General features: G+C 38.5%; 1 protein-coding gene across 1 annotated transcript; it reads right to left on the reverse strand.

Moving 5' to 3' along the window:
• Positions 1-2,404: 2,404 nt before the first annotated feature.
• On the reverse strand, positions 2,405-20,145 carry LOC122078059 (zinc finger CCCH domain-containing protein 41-like). Its single transcript, XM_042643930.1, has 4 exons — positions 19,792-20,145; positions 11,228-11,346; positions 4,577-5,535; positions 2,405-3,673 (listed from the first exon to the last, which is right to left on the reverse strand). The coding sequence occupies exons 1-4, from the start codon at positions 19,857-19,859 to the stop codon at positions 2,405-2,407; spliced, it is 2,415 nt and encodes an 804-aa protein (XP_042499864.1). The 5' UTR covers positions 19,860-20,145.
• Between the last annotated feature and the right edge of the window lie 225 nt (positions 20,146-20,370).

A 20,370-nucleotide genomic window follows, 5' to 3' on the forward strand; every position in this document is an offset into this window, starting at 1 on the left:
GATATGAAGTTTGCTTCTGCCCCAGTATCAACAACTGCATGAACATCAGTATAGTCGGAGCCGTGCAGGAGAGTACCCTTCTGTCTGAAGAGAGGAGCCTTATCAACTAGTTTATTCGAAAAGGATGAAAGGCTAGCTGAATGAGCTTCTACATCTTCATCTTCATCATTGACAATATCATCGTCTTCGAGGGGATAAGGATATAAATGAGATTCATCTTCACTCTTCTCTGTCGGCTGCTTCTCAGCTACGTTCACAGAACGAGTCCTGTTGGGACACTTGTTGGAATAGTGACCCTTCTCGCCACAACTATGGCATATGATATTCTTCACCCCAACACTATCCTTGTTGAACTCTGACCTTTTCTCTTCAACTCTGCGAGCTTCAGGCTTCTTTTCCTCCATACGCGGTGGAGGTCTATGAACTGAAGGAGTCTTGAGCATACCCTTCCAATAAATGGACTTCTCTTCAGCTGTCTTGGCATGAGCCGCTGCCACATCAACAGACCTGAAATCAGTGTTAGCCAACTCAAGTCGAATCTCAGTACTTAATCCACTGATATATCGCATCACCCGTTGCTGGTCTGTTTCCTGAAGCCGACACCTTGAAGACAGTTTGTGGAATTCGAGGGTGTAAGAATCCACATCTTTGTTCCCTTGTTGCAAGTTAAGTAATTTATGGAACATTACCTTTTCATAATTAAGGGGAACAAATTTTTCAGTCAGGATCTGCTTCATGACCTCCCAATTGATAACGGGTCCAAGTCTTCTGACAAACCTTGCATGTAGTACATCATCCCACCATGAACATGCATACCCAATAAACTTGGTGATGATGAGTTCACACTTTTTCACGTCTGGAAGAGACTTATATGCAAAAATTCTCTCCACTTTGGTAAGCCAGTCAAGAAATTCCTCAGGTCCCTTTTCACCACTGAACTCGGGAACCTCAACTTTGATGCCATAATCTCTGTCAGAAAATTGCAGGGTAACATCCTGGGGAACAACTGGATCAGGTTGCTGCCTCTGAGGTGTGTCTTCGATCCGTAAAGTGTTGAGCTGAGGGGGTAATGTAGAGGATCCTTCTTCAGCTCGTTTGTCGGACCTCCTCATAAAGGCAATCATCTCTTCCATAAACTTATCAAACTTGGCTTCAGTCCTCTCAAGCCTAGCATCAGTATTCTGTTGGTTCTCGGCTAACTCACGATACAATTTGTGCAACTCAGCATTGGTGATGTGACTTGTCATGGTTAGAAAATTGCAGGAAAATTTGCTCTGATACCACTTGATGTGGATCCGGATTCCAAGGACCGAAATCGGATCGCTTATGGCCCACAAGAATGACCAAAATCTCAAATTTAATGGTTGAAGGGTATTCTTGTAATTTTAGAAACAAGCAGGGCCTTAGAAATAATTATAAGGTAGATGGGGTAGTTCTAGAACTAAAACTTTAATACAAAGGCTTATTCTGAATTTTACCAAAGAGAAAAGGGGTAATGGAATATAACTTTTGGGAACAAGGGCTTAATTGTAATAACAGGGAAAATTCTTTTAAAATAAAAAAAACCTGTTCTTCTTCTTCCTCTTGTCGTGAGAACCAGAAACCAGCGGACAGAAAAAAATTCCGATCGGTAGAACTCCTTCGATAGGGCTTGGTTTGACCTGAAATTCGAAACGAAGGTTGCCAGCCTTAAAGTCTCTTGATTCCAGCAGATAGATATCTCAAACAGCAAGCTTCAATCAGGTAAAACAAGTTTTGAACTTCTCCAGGCGGCAAGCAAGAGCCCGATCTGAATCTGAGATTGATTTCTCACAGCAGAACCAAGCTTGGGAGGAGATCTTCTAGGGTTTGTGTCGCCTAGGAGGTAGCAACCTTCGGTCCAAATCTCAGACCTGATCGATGGGTTTTCAAGGTTTAGCAATACGTTTTGTACACCTGAGATTACCGCCCAGAACAGAGCATGGACAGCAAGCAAAGAAGGAAAAAAGAACCAAGAGAAGAAGATAAGAGTGAGAAAAGAAGATTTCAGAGAATCAGGGAGGGGGAAAATAGCCCACGGCAGCCATGGTTTTCATACCAAATTTCAATTCTTCAAAAAAAACTTCAAATCTCTCTAAAAACTCCATCGATTACATGTCCAATATAAAGGAAATATTAGACAATTAATGGCAACTACTTGAAAATAGAAACTAATCTATATAGCAACTAAATAAAAATCAAATCTAAATTAAAATACTATCAAACTAATTTCTAAACCAAAAAGGAAAGTAAATAGTAAAATTCTCAAATCAAAGAGATCCCTTCCATCGCCCAACTGCATCAATTTTTTTCCCAGGTAAAAAAGAATGCAATAACCAAATGGTTAAAAATTGTAGGCCTCTCAAACATGTCAAAAATATTTACACTAAAAGAGTTGAACAAAGGTGGAATTGGGTCTTACTTGTTTTTCAAGATTATTCAGCTTGCGGCGGAAGGCATCCCGTTTCCGGTCCAGCATTTCCTGCTTTTTGCGGAGTTCCTCCTTCAAAAGCTCCAAATTCTCTAGCTTCTTTTGCACAGGAGGCATAGCCTTGGGACCATCTACCACAACAGGTTTAGGCTGAACAGCAGCAGGCACTGGAACATCAGATGCAGATGTACTAACCTTGAGAGGTGCAGATGAGATATTTTCCTTTGCTCCATCAGTAATAGATGGCTGTGAGGGAACAGAAGCTGTTGTAACACCACGGGAAACTGCTGATACAGCATTGCCACTGTTGATGCCATCATCAGGGATGCTATCCCTATTAGCCCACCACAACTTGATGAAGCGGTTTCCCATCACAGCATCAGGATCCTTCAGAGCAGCCTCTGCCTCTTCTCTTTTGGAGAACTGAACAAAGGCTCTTTCACTGCTCAGTGGAATATAAATGTCAATAACCTCCCCAAATCTTTGAAAATGTGAAAGAAGAGCCTCCCTCTTGTTGCTTTTTTGGGGAATACCATTGACAAAAAGCGTACGTAAAGCCTTCTGCAATGGTCGTCCACCATTTCGTCCAGAATCATTCCGTGGCTTCGGAGTAGTAGAAGAATTCATATTTTTTGGATCATTATCCCCCATAAAAGCCGATTTCCCTTGATAAGCAGTACTAGGGAAGCTAGGAAATGCCTCCTCAAGATCTTCCTTTGCTTCATTCCCAAGAGAACCTAGGGAAGGTAATGCATTATCATTTGTGTCTGTAGTTTCCATTTTAATTCCTGAATTTCCAATCCGTCCCCAAACAGATGCAGTTGTTGTGATGCTTTTACCTGGTCGTTCACTGTCAACTCCATCAGAAACCCTTGAACTGTGGTAATAAGACGTATCAGTATCCCATAAGGACTCAACATCATTAATCTTGGGGGAAGGGACTCTTAAAAGGGCACTTGATGTCTCTGGACAGTCAGTATTCCACAAAGGCTGGTCAGGATCATAAAGATCAGCTTCACCGACACCAGCAGAGGAAGAGAGTACCCCATTCAAGCCTATTCCATCATCATTTGTCCCAGGTTTGGTACTTTTACCATGCAAACCTTTGCTATTCGTCAACAGGCCTGAAGGAGCACTAACTGAAGTTAAAGGTCCTGTTCCAGATGGTACCCCCAATAGGCGTGCACTTGGAAGTGAAACAGGGAGATTGAACTGTGAAAGGCTCTGTAATTAAAAAAAAAAAAAAATCAACTGTTACAGAAATCAAATGGGGGGGTTAAATTCATAATCAAAGCACAGAATTTAAACTCTATAAATTATATTGCCTGCATAAAATATATAGCAATTCAGCTTGAGACCCCAACATGCACCAAGTCGTTTAAGCAATCAGCAACTCTTCTATATTGATGAATTTCTCTGGGACCAAAGTTCCATCAATTGATTGATCCTAGTAATCCAAAATTATATACTTTTTCCAACCATCTAAACAGTTTTATGGATTAACCAATTGAAAGTGAACAAAGAGTCAATAGCCCAGACATGAATTTCTAGTGCTATAGCCCACAAGGTGACACAGTGATGGGAGAGTTAGACTTATGAGCACATAAACTGAATGTGGACATATTATCACGTCAATAGTAAATTAGATATTCAGCAAAAAAGAAATCATATCGGGAATAAAGTACAAAAGAAGCCCATATCCCAGCCCCTTCAGTACAGTAAGCACAGATCCAAGAAGATATCATGAACAGCAGACAGGTAGAAAGGAGATCTTTGAGGTCAAGATTTGATATGATAACACAAACATAAGCATTACATCAAAGGAGTGTTTTCAGTATGTTTTCCAGGCCTTTCTGTTTCCCAACATTCAAATACAAGACAGATCCATATTTTTGGACTAATCTGATTTTGTATCCAATGGAGAGTTCCCTGTATTAGATCCATCAATTGATGGTACCCGCTCCAAGCTCGCCACATGCATGGCAATGGCAGGGAACAATACATTTCTCCAGACTACTCGTCTTTACTCAAGTATTCGGCTTCATTAAGTGGAAACAAAAGTCTTTGTATCAAACTATTAATGGGACATCATGAAATCACATGAAGCAATTGAAAAATCAAACGTACCTGAACATCTTCAACAACAATCCGATTTACACCATGCTCCATTGGGCACATATCCCCTCTCAGACAAAATCCACGCTCCTCAAAGTCTCTACAACGTTGGCGGGCCATGCCGATACTCAAGGAAGGATTGATTGGTGGCCTGAGAGTTCCTTGCAAACCAAGGGAATGGAGTGTATCAAGGTTTCCATTGGGCATTCCTGGAATTAAACCAAACGCACTCCAGGATCCACTCTGAGCATTTCCAACACTTGGCAATCCCCTTCCAGGAAATAGAGTAGGAGGTGTGGCTACTTGTGGACCCATATGCGATGTAAAATCAAGCACCTCCACAGAGTTGAACCTTGAATCATGTTGGCTCCAGGGGCCAGAACTCCTTCCTCTTCCCCTACCTAATGGTGGACGACCTACCAATGTAGATAAATCAAAACGAGCACTAGGATCACCACGAAATGCATGATTTACTCTTGTTCTCTGACCCAAATCCAGTGGAGCACGCGGCTGTGTTGCTATGCCAGGACGTCTTTTTTCAAATTTTGCAGAAAGGTCTCTCTCTGAATGAGAAAGGTTATATCCTTTCCGTGTTTCACTAGGCTGAGGACCACTTTCGAGGTATAGCTGCCCATTCTCAAAAGGTCTGTTACGCTTTCTGTTTGGCCTGCTCAAGAATTGTTCATGTGCATCTTTGTCCAAAGACCCGGATCTTGGCTCCCTCCTACGATGCTTATGGTTACGATCATCGTCCTCATCATCACTGACCTCTTTCTCCTCAGGGTCACTGATGCAACCACTAGGAGAAAGGCCCTCTGGCTTTGGTGACGAAATTGTCAGTTCTGTCGGATCCTGTCCAATGAAAGATGGAGATGGTTCAACCTTCCTGATGGCATCCAAACTCTCAGAAGGTGCTACAATAGAACCATTCTCTAGGGACTGGAACAACTTTGTGATGAAAGACTTTGTACCTGCGAACAAAAAAAAGGTATCACGCTGTGGCCAGCAACCTAAAAAGGGATTACAATATATAAAACTAATTAAAACAACAGTTTTTCTTCTATTCATCTGCAACAGAAAATTTATAAACAAACATAATTCAGGAGAAGTATTCAAATAGGTTTGAGCTCTTGGCATGAAGAAAATGGAGCTGCAATATTGGCAACTTGGGTGCAGGTAAAAGATGGAGAGTAGGGAAGTACTCTTGTATATTTTCATCTACGTTCTTGAATCTTGTGTGTGGGTTACCCTACTTCTCCCTTTAGTAGTCTCAAGGATTTCAGACAAGGCAGGTTGAAAACCATAGAGAATGGTCCCTTCTTATTTTGCCTTCAATTCACTAATGACAAAGTCATTATGCACTAAGCCCTCTTTCTGAAATTTGGACAAAAGGAACTGGAAAGACAACCTTGGTTTGAATCGCTTATGAGCCCACTCAAGTATGAAACAACTCAAACAATAAGGATGATGGCAGTTCTGTAATTAATTCAAATTTTACTAGGGGAGTGGCAGAGTTGTAAATAAATAGAATCTTAGAGGGGTTGCTTGATCAATCAATATGGGCAGGAATACAAAAGGGATTAATAATATTGACTAGTGGCAAACTAGGTATTATCACAACTAAATAACAGAAAAAGAATTAGGAATAAGAGGAAGGGGTAATTTGGGGAAGGGAAAAGTAAGGTGAAAAATAAAATACACCTTCACCAAGTCTTCTTCAACCTTCGATACATTACTCGGTTACTGGTTGCGATAAAACAGCAAGGAAGGAATTGATGAAACTCCATCACAAGTTTTGATTACCCTGAAATTCTAGGGTATGGTTCCCAACCCAAAGCCCTTTCGAATACAACCAATGGTCACCCCAAATGGTAACTGAAGAAGAAGATGTAAGGTCTGCAATTAAGCATAGCAGTAAGTACTGGTTCAGATTGATCAATGGGATGATTCTACATCTCCAGTAAGAAGTGGGTCTAGGATTTGCAAGTATGGGCGCCCCTATGTATTGATTCTAGCCCCTACATTTGAGGCTGAAAAGTGAATACTGGAGAGAGATCGAGTTCTCACTTATTGAGCCAGCAGTAACAAATGAACAGGGTAGTAGGAGGAAGGGATAACAAACAGAGAATAACAGAAGCAAGGAAGAAAGAAGAATAAGACAAGGGATAAAGGAAGAGTGCACCTGCGATGAGGAAGAAGAATGGAGTAGGAAGGAGAAGCCGGCGACCAAAAACCGTACCACAGTACAGTAAAAGCCAGTAACTTTAAAAACTCAATTCAATATTCATCTTTGTCCAATTGGATTACAAGCATTTAAATAAAAAGAGAACTCCAAATTACAGTCCAAAACAGAAACAGAACTTAACTGGTGTCAAGATATGTATCACGATAGGGGGTGTCACAACTAGGAAACTGAATCTGAAACAGGAAAGGAAACTATCTCCAACATTACCCAACTTTTTTAAATAAACAAAATAAAATAAAATATTACAATATTATCTCCTACCAACCTCCCTTTGACCAAAAAACCAGTCAGGACCGGTTCATCTCGGTCAAGGCTTCCAGATCGGGTCATGCCAGTCCAACCATCATATGTCACTCACTCTTTTAACTTATACTAATTTGTCTGTCTGCAATGTCCTCATACAAGTTATTCTTGCTTCCAAATTTCATTCCCGTTTCTTGTTTTCGATAAAGTTGCAATCATCAGTAGCTAATAGGAATTAAAGCATAAGCACTGAAGTGTATTCAACATTTAGAAACATTCTCCAAGAAAGAAAAAAAAAAAAGCAGTAACCATGTTGAAGTAAGACAACAAAAGTAACTTTTACATATAAATCCACCAACAACCAAACCTGGACAAAATATAATTAGAATGGACAGGAAGAAATATAACTTCATGCTCAGATAGTTGTTCCCCGACTGGTCAACTAGCACAATTAAAAAAGGAAAAAAAAAAAAAAGGTTCAAAAATTTGTCAAGGCAAAACAGCACTAAGACAAAGGTATCAACCAAAAAAAAAATTTGAAACCTCAACTTGAAGAATACCAATATCTTTTCTAAAATTATGCAACACTTCATCAACAGCAGCAGATTACCCACTCAATTATGCTCTTGAGGAAAGGGAACACTGCTTCCAAAGGCCAGGGGTGATGCAGTCCAAGACCTCAGATTGGGCATCCGATTGGGTTCCAAATTTGGTCCATACTTGGCCCATATTTTGGGCTTAATAAACTACTTCAGCTCTGGCCCATTAGCAATCAAACTGTCCCCAAAAACAAAAATAGTTATCGGCTATCTTAATTGGAAATTTGGAATATTAATTATCCAAACCGACTCTAGTCAAGGACAACTAATGTCCAGCATATTTTGTGAAAGATTATCTTCAGATTTGAATAGATTTTGAGCCAGTATGTTTAAAGATTTAAAGAGGATATCATCCAGCATGTCAAGCCAATATTCCACCTACATAATAGGGATCAACCAGCTTTCTTTTTGGGAAGTCATTGTTTATATCGACCAGCCATATTTGAAGAGATATTTTCAGAATAGACTTCTGCCAAAGATTCAAACAGCATGTCTAAGAGAAGAAATTCTTCACTTTTTGGTGGACCCCAATACGTGGAGAAGGGTACAGAAGATTTGGCAGCTTGATTAGTGCTATTTATTAGGGAAGTTTTATCCTTGCATGGGGGATTTTATTAGCTAAAGATTAGTTTCTGTTTTTATAGGTTGTTCATAGTTTTCTTTTAAAGGATTCTTCAGTTTGTTAATTAGATTGGGATGGGGATAATTAGGATAAAGCTCAATTTGTGGGGGATTCCTTTCCACACAAGGAAGGCCCCTTTGATGTAACCAATTGGCATTATAAATAATGAACAATGGCTGATCAACAGCCAATGATTTGATGAAAAAAGAAAAGAATGGTAGTTAACCATGGCTGTGAGATGCAATGGCGGTGAGAGGCCGTGGGTGAGAGATTCTGGACTGAGATAGTCCCCTATTTCTTCTCTATTTTCTGTTGTTCCTTGAATTTTTTTTTTATTGTGTTTAAGATCCTGCCTGGGGTTAGGTCATTCATGATCCAACCTAACATTATTTGGTATCAAAGCAAGAAGGACAGAAAATGGAGTTGACGGTTGTTGAAGTCTACTTACCACCTAAGGCTGATCATGCAAGTTTGATTCGACAACTCTACATATAATGCACCAGCCCCATTAACCTTGGAACAATATTGTCTTTTCTGGCCCATGGGCCTTAAAGCTCTAAAACGCATTGTGCCATGTTAAAGAGGCTAGAGGTTATCAACTAGCCCAGCAACATCCTCCTAGGCAATGTCGTACTAAAGTTTGCACACCCTCAACGATCTCCCAAACCCCTTAGTACTTATCGTATTCTTGGTGGAGACACCTCACCAATCTCCCTGGTGGGTTTGGTACACATGCCGTATTCTTGGGTGTCACATTCTCCCCCCCCCTTTGGGCACAGCGTCCCTGTTATGGCCCCACACATTGTCGAGGTCCTTTTTGATATCATTTGTAACACCCCCGGTCCCATTAACCTTAGCACAATATTATCCTCTTTGGCCCATGAGCCTCAAAGCTTTAAAACGCGTTGTACCATGTTAAAGAGGCTAGAGGTTATCAACTAACCCAGAAACCTCCCCATAGGTGATGTGCGACTAAAATTTGCATACCCTCTATCTCCCAAACCCCTTGGTATTTTCCGTATTCTTGGTGGGGACACCTCACTGATCTCCCAAACGGGTTTGGTACACTTGTCATATTCTTGGGTGTCACACTTCCAAACTCGTGCACAAATTTTTTTTTCTAAGTGGGGGGGGGGGGGGAATTGATGCAGTGCAAGCCTCAGATTGGGCATCCGATTGGATTCCAAGTTTGGTACATATCAAGAATAAGAATTATAATCTCAAGAAAGGTTTCGACCCAGCTTGAAACCGAAATATGGGTTGAAACCACGCATTTTGGGAGCGAAATTCGACATGTCATGGGCCGGTTGAAACTGCCGAAAATAGTCAAAATTGGGCTGGTCTAAAAACTTGAAACTGGTTAAATTGGCCGAAATTTGGTATGTTTCAGTCGAAACTGATCAAAACTACCAAAATATGTGAAATATCGTTGAAACAGTTCGAAAGCAGTAACAAATTGAATTCGACCCTTGGTGTTGTCTTAGCTCGGCTCGAAACTAGGAAATTTCTGTCAAAACTCGGTCAAAACTTGAGTTTTGACCAAGATTTAGAACTATGGTCCATCCTTGGCCCATATTTTGGGCTTAATAATCTAGTTCGATTATATAGCCCATTAGCAATCACTCACCCCCAAAAAAAAATATGGGCTAGCTTAATTGGAGGATTAATTATCCAAATCAATTCTGAACAAGGACAACTAATGTCCAGCATGTGTGAAAGATTATCTTCAGATTTGAATAGACTTCGAACCAGCATGTTACCAGATTTGAAGAGGATATCGTCCAGCATGTCAAGCCAACCCTCTACTTACATAATAGGAATCGACCAGCTTTCTTTTTGGGAAGTGATTGGCCACATCGACCAGCCTTATTTGAAGAGATACTTACAGAATCGACTTCTGCCAAAGATTGGCATTGTGCAGCCTGTCTACGAGAAGATATTCTTCATTTTTTGGTGGGTCCCATGGCCAATAAATGGAGAAGAGTATAGAAGATTTGACAGCTTGAATTAGTGCTATTTTTTAGGGAAGTTTTATTCCTTGTGTGGGGATTTTATTAGTTAAAGATTAGTTTCTATCTATAGGTTGTTAGTAGTTTCCTTTTTTAAGGATTCTTTAGTTTGTTAATTAGATTGGGATTGGGATTGGGATACCTTGTAAGTAGTTTCTACTAAAGATAAACCTCAATTTGTGGGGATTCCTTTCCACACAAGGAAGGCTCCTTTGATGTAACCGATTATTCTAAATAAAGAACAAAGGCTAATCTAAAGCCAATAATTTGATGAAAAAAGAAAAATAATGATTGTTAACCATAGCTGTGAGATGCAGTGGCGGTGAGAAGCCATAGGTGAAAGACCCTGGAGGGCCTGGACTAAGATAGCCCCCCACCCCACTTCCCTAACCTCTTGTTCTTCTTATTCTTCCACTTCTTCTCTATTTTCTGTTTTATTTTTCTGATTTGTTCCTTGAATCTGAAATTTACTGATCATGATTAAGATCCTGCCTGGGGTTATTAGGTCATCCATGATCCAATCATCCAACCTCACATTACAGGGGGAGAGGGAAAAGAAAACGGGAATCACAACAAATAAGACAAGGAATCAAAACTTTTACAAGGAAAATCAGCCCCAAGACAAAGGAGTCAACAAATAAATTGAAACCTCAACTTCTTGAAGAATACCAATATCTCTTCTAAAATATGCAACACTTTCCGCAATGGTTATACAAATTAATCGACGATTTTGAACAAGAGGCATATCAGGAATAATCATCAGAGGATCCGATTCATTCAAGGAAAACCAAATGTGTAATCACCAATATCTTTTCCAAAATATACACACAATTCATCAACAGCAGCAGAATACCCACTCAAATATGCATTTGAGGAATAATAACACTGCTTCCAAAGGCCGAGGAGAGAGGAAAAAGAAAAGGGTATCACAACAATAGAACATACCCTGACCCAGAAATTCAACTAAATTCTCAGCACAGAGCTTCTGTAGTTCTTTAACAGGTTTGTCCTTCTTTAGTAATGCTGCCACATATTCAGCAAGAATCACAGGGTCAGCCTCTGTCCTGAAAAATGCAAAAAACCCTCCATCAGAAACTAGTCCAAAGTAAATAAACCTAAAAACCCTTTTTCCCCTTACAAACATATACCATAATTATCATCAAAGCCTTAAGCCAATTATTCAGAAATGGATACAAAAATCTCGATCAACCATGAATCCATGACAAGGGATTTAATAATCAATTCAACTCAACACAAATGATAATAACACAGTATTTAGTAAATTAACAACTTAAAATCAATATGAAGTGAACATTAGAGGAAGCAGAAATTAGACACTTGGAACCTAAGAAAGACAACTTCAGGTCCATTAAACTGCGTTCATCTGAAAGGATTATCTTTTGGACAATTTTTAGCTGACCTACAGGCTACCATAATAATTAGAAAAGTAAAAACATATTGGTACCAGACCAGCATAAAGTCATTAAATTGATGACTAAGATTTAAGAATCAAAACATACAATGAATACGAAGAAATCCAGCCACAGTAAGTCAAAGCCGAATTTCCAGCAACTGCGTTAAGTAGTGAACTCTCTTATTTCTAATATATGATTCTAATACATCCTAAAGGAGGCATCATTTCAGGAGATTAGTGAAGATATTTGCTGACGCCAACAAATTTCCAATTCTACAGATGTTTGAAACAACAATCTTAATCATAAATTAGAACCTCTTGGATTTTTCTTCTTTTTTTTTTTTTTTTTTTTTTTTTTAACACTTTAGAACCTCTTTGGCTATCAGCGATGCAGTTAAAACACGGAATTGGGCTTATTTTAGTGGAAATAAGTTGGGTCATATATGTATTGGACAGCAGTAATGTTAGGCATTACTCATGATAGGAGGAGTGTCCCTATCGTGAGAGAATCTTATATAGTGTTTGTTTCAATTATTAATTTCTATTCCTAGGTAGTTTCCTTCTTAGTTTACATTTCCTTGTTCTATTGTAATTCTGATTTGAGGAATATTAATAAAGTAAAGTATGTAGATTATACAAGTCTCCACATGCCTAGATTGGTCGATTCCTCAAGGCTACGGAGAAATTTGGCTCTAAACAAAGCCAGGCAGATCATACCTTCTTTGTCAAACATGAAGGCAATAAGGTTACTACTCTCATAGTATATGTTGATGATATAGTGATGACGGGCAATGATGAGCTGAAATTTTCAAAGTAAAAGCACAATTAGCCAAGGAGTTTGAAATAAGGGATTTGAGACCCCTAAGATATTTCCTAGGAATAGAAGTTGCCCACTCTAATAGGGGCTTTTTTATCTCCTGAAGACTATGTCCTAGACCTTCTAAGTGAGACTGGTGTGCTTGGGTGTAAACCAGTGGACTCCCCTATCGAGGTCAACCATCATCTTAGTAGCAATGTTGGTGACCCAGTGGACAGAGAAAGCAATCAGAGACTTGTTGGCAGCTGACATTGCATATTTACAGAAGGGATTGTCATACGGTTTTTTCATGATCCCAAGATTACTCATCTTGAAGCAATATATCAGATCCTGAGATATTAAAAGCTGCTCTTGGAAAGGGAATCTTATTTTCCAACAACGGCAACCTCAAACTTAAGCCTTTACAGACATTGATTGGGCAGGCTCGATTGATGATCAGCATTTGACTTCAGGATATTGCACTTTCCTTGTGTACCAATCTAGTTACCTAGAGAAGTAAGAAGAAATCAGTGGTTTCTAGATCCAGTGTTGAGGCAAAATACCGAGCAATGGCACAAGGTGTCTATGAGCTTGTATGGCTCAAGGTATTACTCAATGATCTTGGGATAACTACAACCGAGCCCATGCATCTCTACTGTGACAATAAGGCTGCCATAAGTATAGCTCATAATCCCATACAGCACGATACAATATTGAGATTGACAGGTATTTCATCAAAGAGAAGCTTAAGCAAGGCTCTATTTGCATTCCTTTTGTCACCTCAGAGAATCAGTTAGTTGATATGTTGACAAAGGGCTTACATTGTAAAGTTTTTCATCCTATTAAATGCAAGTTGCGGATGCATGACATATATGCACCAACTTAGTGTTAATGTGTGTCTAGGTACAACAAATGTGTCTAGATCCTGTGTGTACATGTTACGCATCTTACACATGTTAGGATAAGGATTGTGACTCATCCTTACCTAACATCCCATATTGGTAATCCCTTCTCCTATCTATAAATAAAGATGGCCTCTATCATTGTAGACAAGCTGAACCATTCTCTCACAATTCAATTGTTTGCACCCTCAGATCAATGTTGCCTAGCATCCAGTTGACTGCCTACAATGGAGGATGTTGTATAGGTGGCATATCAGGTAGAAGAAAGTCTGAAGCGGCCATAATCTAAAAGGACTTTTACATACACTTCTCCTGGGGATAACAGTTCCAATTAGCAATAGTCTTCTCTCAGTTAAAGTCATTCAGTAAACCACAGGCTAGTGACTCATCTGTGGCATTTTCACGACCTAACCAACTATATTCTCCACCTCGGAGTGGTTCCAAAAAACCTCTTGTGATGCCAAAGGTTGCGATTTAGTGTTTTAACAGCAAAGGCTATGGGCATATTAATGCTCAATGTCTCAACCGTTTGGTAGCTTCTATTGATAAGGATTCTTTTATACCTTATGTTTCAAAAGAACACCTAAGTTTTGAGACATTTGATTTGGAGGTAAAACGTGAGCTGGGTGAAGTTAATGGCAATGACAGTGATAAGAAGCGACGCCTATGTTCTTCATCTTATTTTAATCACTGGCAAGTCACTAAGGATAAAGATTAACATCGTAACAGTATCTTCCAAACCCGCGTGAAGTGCAATGACTAATTATCATCTCTGAAAACGGCGTTTGTAAGCTGGGATTGTAGACAAAGGCACATCCAACTCCCACAAAGTTACATGAGTAAATAACACTAATATATAGATTATTGAGAAGTGTTTGCTCGCCTACTCTATTTGTAAATTCGTCAATACAGTACAATGTGACATCCTCCCTCTGAAGGTGCATCGTATTCTTCTTGATCGGTTGTAGTTGTCTGATAAGAAGGTACAACATTGTGGATATGCGAATACCTACTCTTTCAAGCACAGCAAGAAAACCATGAAGTTTCTTCCAACTAAAGATCTCCCCGACATTTAGCTCAAGAGGATAGAGGGATCTTTCCTCCTCCAGCATGTTGACTCAGATGGCCTCCTTGGTACTTCTCCAAACTTGACGAAGTGGATTTCTTTTCAGATGAGGAGAATTTACACAATAGCACTCAACTGGTTGGACCAGCATTACTGGCTTTAGAAACCCAAACCTAGATGGAACCGGTCCAACCCGGCTTCTTAGCCTAACAAGCATTGGAAGTAGTTGAGTTGATTTTTGTGTCTTTTATTTGCTTTGGGTAAGATAGGTAAGAGATAAGCTAGTTGTTTTTTAACTCTATTTTAGTTTTAGAGTTGGGTTAGGAAATAGAGTTTGATTGCAAGTTAATTTTATTAGTTTCAGTTTTACATATCAATTAGGACTCTTTTGATTTCTGTCTAGTTATACATCGTAATCCAACGATGGAAACACATATTTGAAAATAGAAAAGTGTTGGTTGCTCAACATGAGTGTGTGATGATAATGTGATCCCCTCTCCCTACAACTTTGGGACTCCATCTCAGATTTCTTCCCTTCTCTAACCGGCCCTCCACCACTTCTGATCATTGATTCGAGTTTGTAAAGTCCTACAATTGGTATTCAATTCTGGATACATGCTTCACATGTCCCAATAGGATACCTAATGTAGATACGCACCCATGGAGCGATCCATACCCATCTGGGTATCCAACGAGAGATGAACCGGTCCCATATTGAGTCTTTGGCTAGTAGGATATTTTAGGAATTTTATTTTCATGCAATCTTTTAATTTTTGGTAACTTAGGTAGGAGATAGCTACTAGGATTTAGTTTCCAATTACTTTGAGTTTCCAAATTAGAGTAGGTTTCCTTTAATATTGGTTTTCTTTTACTATTTAAATGCATGTAATGTTCAATTAGAGGATAGATTTAAAGAATGATGAATTGAGTTAATGTTTGAGAGCCTTAGGGCTATGTGTGTGATTCTCCTCCCCCTTCTTGTGTGAATCTCCTCTCCCTCCCTTGCAACTATGAGTTCACCTCAGGGGTTCTTCCCTACCCCTACTGGCCCTCCATCAATTGGTATCAGAGGCGAAGGATCCCTTGCTCTACTGAAACACAACTCCCTTCACCCTTCACCCTTCACCTTCCACAAGAGCCCCACCTCCCACAATAGCCCTTCCACCTCCCACACAACTCTTTTTCTCTCCCTATCCCCAAGGCTATCTCCATCAATACCTCCATAACTCCAGATCTGACCATCAGATTTTGAGTAATTCTTCTCCATAAAATTAATTGCCTTCAACCAGATTTTGCCTTATATCAAAACCTCGGATTATCTGGTATTATAAATCTCTTGAATTCTGGTTTCTAAACCTGTCACTGTGATTCTAATTTCTTTGTGCGTTTCTATTATTTAGTTACCCTAGGTAACTAAAAAACCCCATCAATCAGGTCCTTTGTGACCTGGAAAATCATTTCCAGACACTCAAAATTAACAGATAATTTAATGTTTAATGTGGAGTTTGAAGGTGGGGCAAACTCAAGCCATTCTCAGGAAAACAATCTAGAATAAAATTATGAAGCAGACAATGTCACTGACCAGAAGAAGATAGCTATCTAAAAAAATTTCATCTGCAATTATAGATGTAAGCTTGGGACTAGGATTTCAAGTAAGAAATCACAGAAAAATATGAAGACGAGACCATTAATAAATCCAGTGACGTGGAATGAATTTATGAGATTACCAAAGGCCTATTGTTGTACCAAGTTTGGAATAACTGGTGTTCTATTATGGTTTCAAGTTTTCTTGAAAAACAAATTTTACAGCAAGACAATTCTACCTCTTTTCGCACCACTTCTTCCTCATAGTTCAGCAGAGAAATCTCAAAATGTAAGCAGTAATAGATACAATTATCTTCCCAAAAGTAAACATGCGAGCACTTGAGAGTTATTGAGGAATTCGAATTCAGTAATCCCCCTCTGCCATGACATAATGTTCGCTGGACACCACAGTAAACCATAATTTAAGTTACTCAAGTAGTGACATTCTCTTTAGAACAATAAGGACCTGATTCTTTGTTCTTCTTTAAACCCATTTGGAGGAAACAAAATCGATGTCCTAGGATAAATTTGGAATTAAAACTGGCTAAGTGCTTCCAGGTAACCCTTCCACAGTATCAGTTACTTGATTGCTTCTCACTCATTGAATTGAAATAGGCACTCAATAAGCCTTACATAAGAGAGGATCTTATCGTCCTCTACCTTGGTTCTGTTTAATAAATTTTTAACAATATTTTTCTTTCCTTGTTTTTGTAGTCTACAATATTTACCCATTGAACGAGGAACCAAAAGGTGAAAAGAGTCATGAGATGAATATGTTCCATTTTCCATATTTATTGTTTGTTGGAGGCCTCTCTAGTTTTTCCTAACCTGTGTAAAGTTCCCATGATCCAAATATTTAGTTATTTTTCCATGTTACCAATACTGACTTATGATGTCCAACTAAAACACAAGCAACAAAAGAAGGGTACTTGGAAAACACTAGATTATGACTTCGAATACTCTTATTCTTCCTATGACACATTTACTACTTATGACAGACAAATACTGGTTGGTTACTTTATTCCCATTCTGCTTTTCCACTATTTTAAGGACAAACTTCTCTGTCATATATAATATATTTGTTTGTGCACCATATAAAACTTATAAAGTGTGGGGAAAGCAAGGGCAAAGAAATATGAGGACCTTTATAATAATCTGAACAAAAAGGAAGGGAAAAAGCTCTCTATAAGATAGCTAAAATGAGAGAAAGCAAGAGTAGAGATTTTGATCATTTTAGATGTATTAAAAGTGATTATGCTAGAGTGCCAGTAAGGGATGAGGGCATTATGAAGATATGTGAAAAGTGTTTTTACAGCCTACTAAATGGAGATAGTAAGAGTCAGAGTAGCTTGGAGGATTGCATTACTCATCAAGACGCCACACATCATAGATATATACGAAATGTTGAAATGGCTGAAATTAAAGAAGCCTTAAGAAATATGAAAGTAGGCAAGGCATCATGCTCAAATGAGGTCCCAATAGAAGTGTGGAAGAGCTTGGGATTATATGGGGTATCTTGATTAACCAATCTGTTTAACAAGATTATGAGCACACGGAACATACCAAATTAACAGAGAAAAATCATTTTAGTTCCAATCTACAAAATAAAGGCGATATTCAAAATTGTAATAACTATAGAGGCATAAAACTAATGAGCCATACTATGAAATTCTGGGAGAAGATTATTAAAGCCCACCTAAAAAGAGAACCGTGGAGAAAGTCAAGGTAGTGAATTCCCAATTACAAGAGGGTTACATCACAAATCAGCTCTAAGTCATTAGTTTTTTGAATTTATCACTGATGATTTAACCAAGAACTTTCAAGATGATGTTCTGGGGTGCATGCTTTGTTCTGATGATATCATTTTGGTGGATGAGACAATAACACGGGTTAGCACTAAGCAATGATTATGAAAATCAACTTTGAAATCAAGAGGTTTTAAGATAAGTAGAACGAAAACAGAGTAAATGGTGTGTAACTTTAGTTACACAAAGACGGCTAACGAAATGGTAAAACTTGAGGAGAGAGAGATACCGCAAAGTGATTATTTTAGATATCTAGGGTTACCCATAAATAAAGAAGGTGAGATGATGTTTCATAAAGAATTAAAGTCGGATGGATGAAGTGGAGAGATGCGTCCAGAGTGTTCTGTTACCAACGTATTCTTATAAAACTTAAAGGGGAATTATATAGGATAGTCGTAAGACCGACTATGATGTATGGGGGAAAAATATAGGCAGTTAAGAAGCGTAATATAGATAATCCAAGAGCAGAGATGAAGATGTTGAGATTGATGTGTGGCAAAACTATGAAGAATAAAGAAATGAATGACCATGTTAAAGCTGATTTGGGCTTTGCCCCAATTCATGACAAGCTCCGAGAAAGTCATTAAGGTGGCATAGCCATGTTCTACGAAGGACTTGGGATGCAGCAGTAAGGAATGATCAGATTCAGATTAAAGGATCAAATGAGCTAGAGGCAATCCCAAAATGACCATAGGAGAAGTAGTGAGGAAAGACATGCATAGTTAGGCCTTGACTCGAGTACGATCTCAAATAGAGTTGTTTGGGGGCAAGGATCCATGTAACCAATCATATTTAGGTGGGATTCAACTGAGGTGTAGTTGTGTTCCTTTCTTTTTAACTTTTTTTAATTAATATTTTACCCTCGCACGGATCCCTGTAGCTAACCCATTTAGTTCGGAAAAGACTGAGTTGTTATTTGTATAAAGCATAATGGGTAAAAAAAACTTCACACTAGTAATACTGTTATTATATAATGTTGACAATGGTAAAAAAAATCTAATAATAGATGTCATTAATGGACCATAAGACCCTAAAAGTGCAGCAAATAACTATAAAATGTAATGAACAGCTTGGATCACTTTCAAGTTTGGACACTTACACAAATCTGCAAATGCTGGTGTTAGATTTGAACAGGCATCAATTAAGCAGAGTAAATGATGAAATTAAGTGAAATTTCCATAAAATGATATTGATGCCCATGTGTCAGCGTCATCATGCTATAGATAAGTAAAACTCATAAACCATGTTATAGTGCATGAAGCTTCAAATGATTGCACTAATGCTGATGTTACTCAATGTAGTGCTAAACCTTAAACGAAGCTAACTGTCATAGTCCAAGACTACATCATTATTGGATTTCAAAATTTTCCAATCGAGAAGGGTATATGTTTTACATATTGCCTTCCAAACTACATAACCTAAACTCTTCGGGGTCTTAAATCTCAAAGTAATTAAGTTATTTCCCTCGCCACTTCCTAAGTTCAAGTTTGATACTTTGATTTGGCATCTAAAAGAGCCTAAAAAAACTGAAAGAAGATACTTGGAGTATTTAGACCGGTTTCAAACAGCACCATATCAAGAAATATAACACTCGATATAAATAAAACATATAAAAAAGGTCCGAAGTGTAACAAATTGCTCAAAAGAAGAAATGGAATGAAAAACGTCCGGAGATTACTGAATGAAGCCTTGTCGTCAACCAAATGGTTTCAAGACCTACAAAAAAATTTCTATTCGCGTATAGCGACGCCCATCTTCTCATACTAAATTTTTTTAAGAACAATAAATGTTTTATTCATCGTACATGATCGCGAAATGAACTTCTGAGATATAGATGGTCCATAGTTCATAAGTAATTACGAACGCCTAAACAATTTTAGGTATCCATAGATTGAAGACCAAGATATGAAACAAAGAAAATAAAGAACCAGAGATCACTCACAGTGGTTCGAGATTCTTCACGAGATATCCAGTTAATGACGAGTCTTCAAATTTCATATCTCCAACCATTCCTCTTCATCGTCTATGACCAACCGCGACGAAGACAAATCCCTACAACGCCATTAGCTGATAATGCAACTTGCAGAGCTGATGCAGAACACTATTAATGAGACAATTAATGGAATTTCTCTCCAGAGCTTTACTGTAAGACCCTGGTAGGGTTTTTTCTAAGCTATTTCTTCTCCATTTCGGAAGAAGCTTAGAGGGATACCGAATTTGGGATTTTTCCTTTTTCTTTATTCTTTTTTTTTTTTTTTTTTTTTTTCCCGGGGCTCCGAGCTTCCGACTGGTAGCCCGTTAGTGTGCCAGAGAGAATAATGATGACAATTTACCAAAAAAATAATAATAATGACAGAAATGAAAATGAGAACTCCATTAAAAAAAAAAAAAAAAAAAAAAAAAAAAAAAAAAAGGGAAATGAATACACTATTGCTACACAGAGGTGAAATGACACCTACAACCCCAGTAAAAGGAGCAGATCAAGTCCTTGTATTAGAATCATGTGTGGGGTTGATCTGCA

Source organism: Macadamia integrifolia, chromosome 5 (genome assembly GCF_013358625.1).
Source record: "Macadamia integrifolia cultivar HAES 741 chromosome 5, SCU_Mint_v3, whole genome shotgun sequence".
NCBI lineage: Eukaryota > Viridiplantae > Streptophyta > Magnoliopsida > Proteales > Proteaceae > Macadamia > Macadamia integrifolia.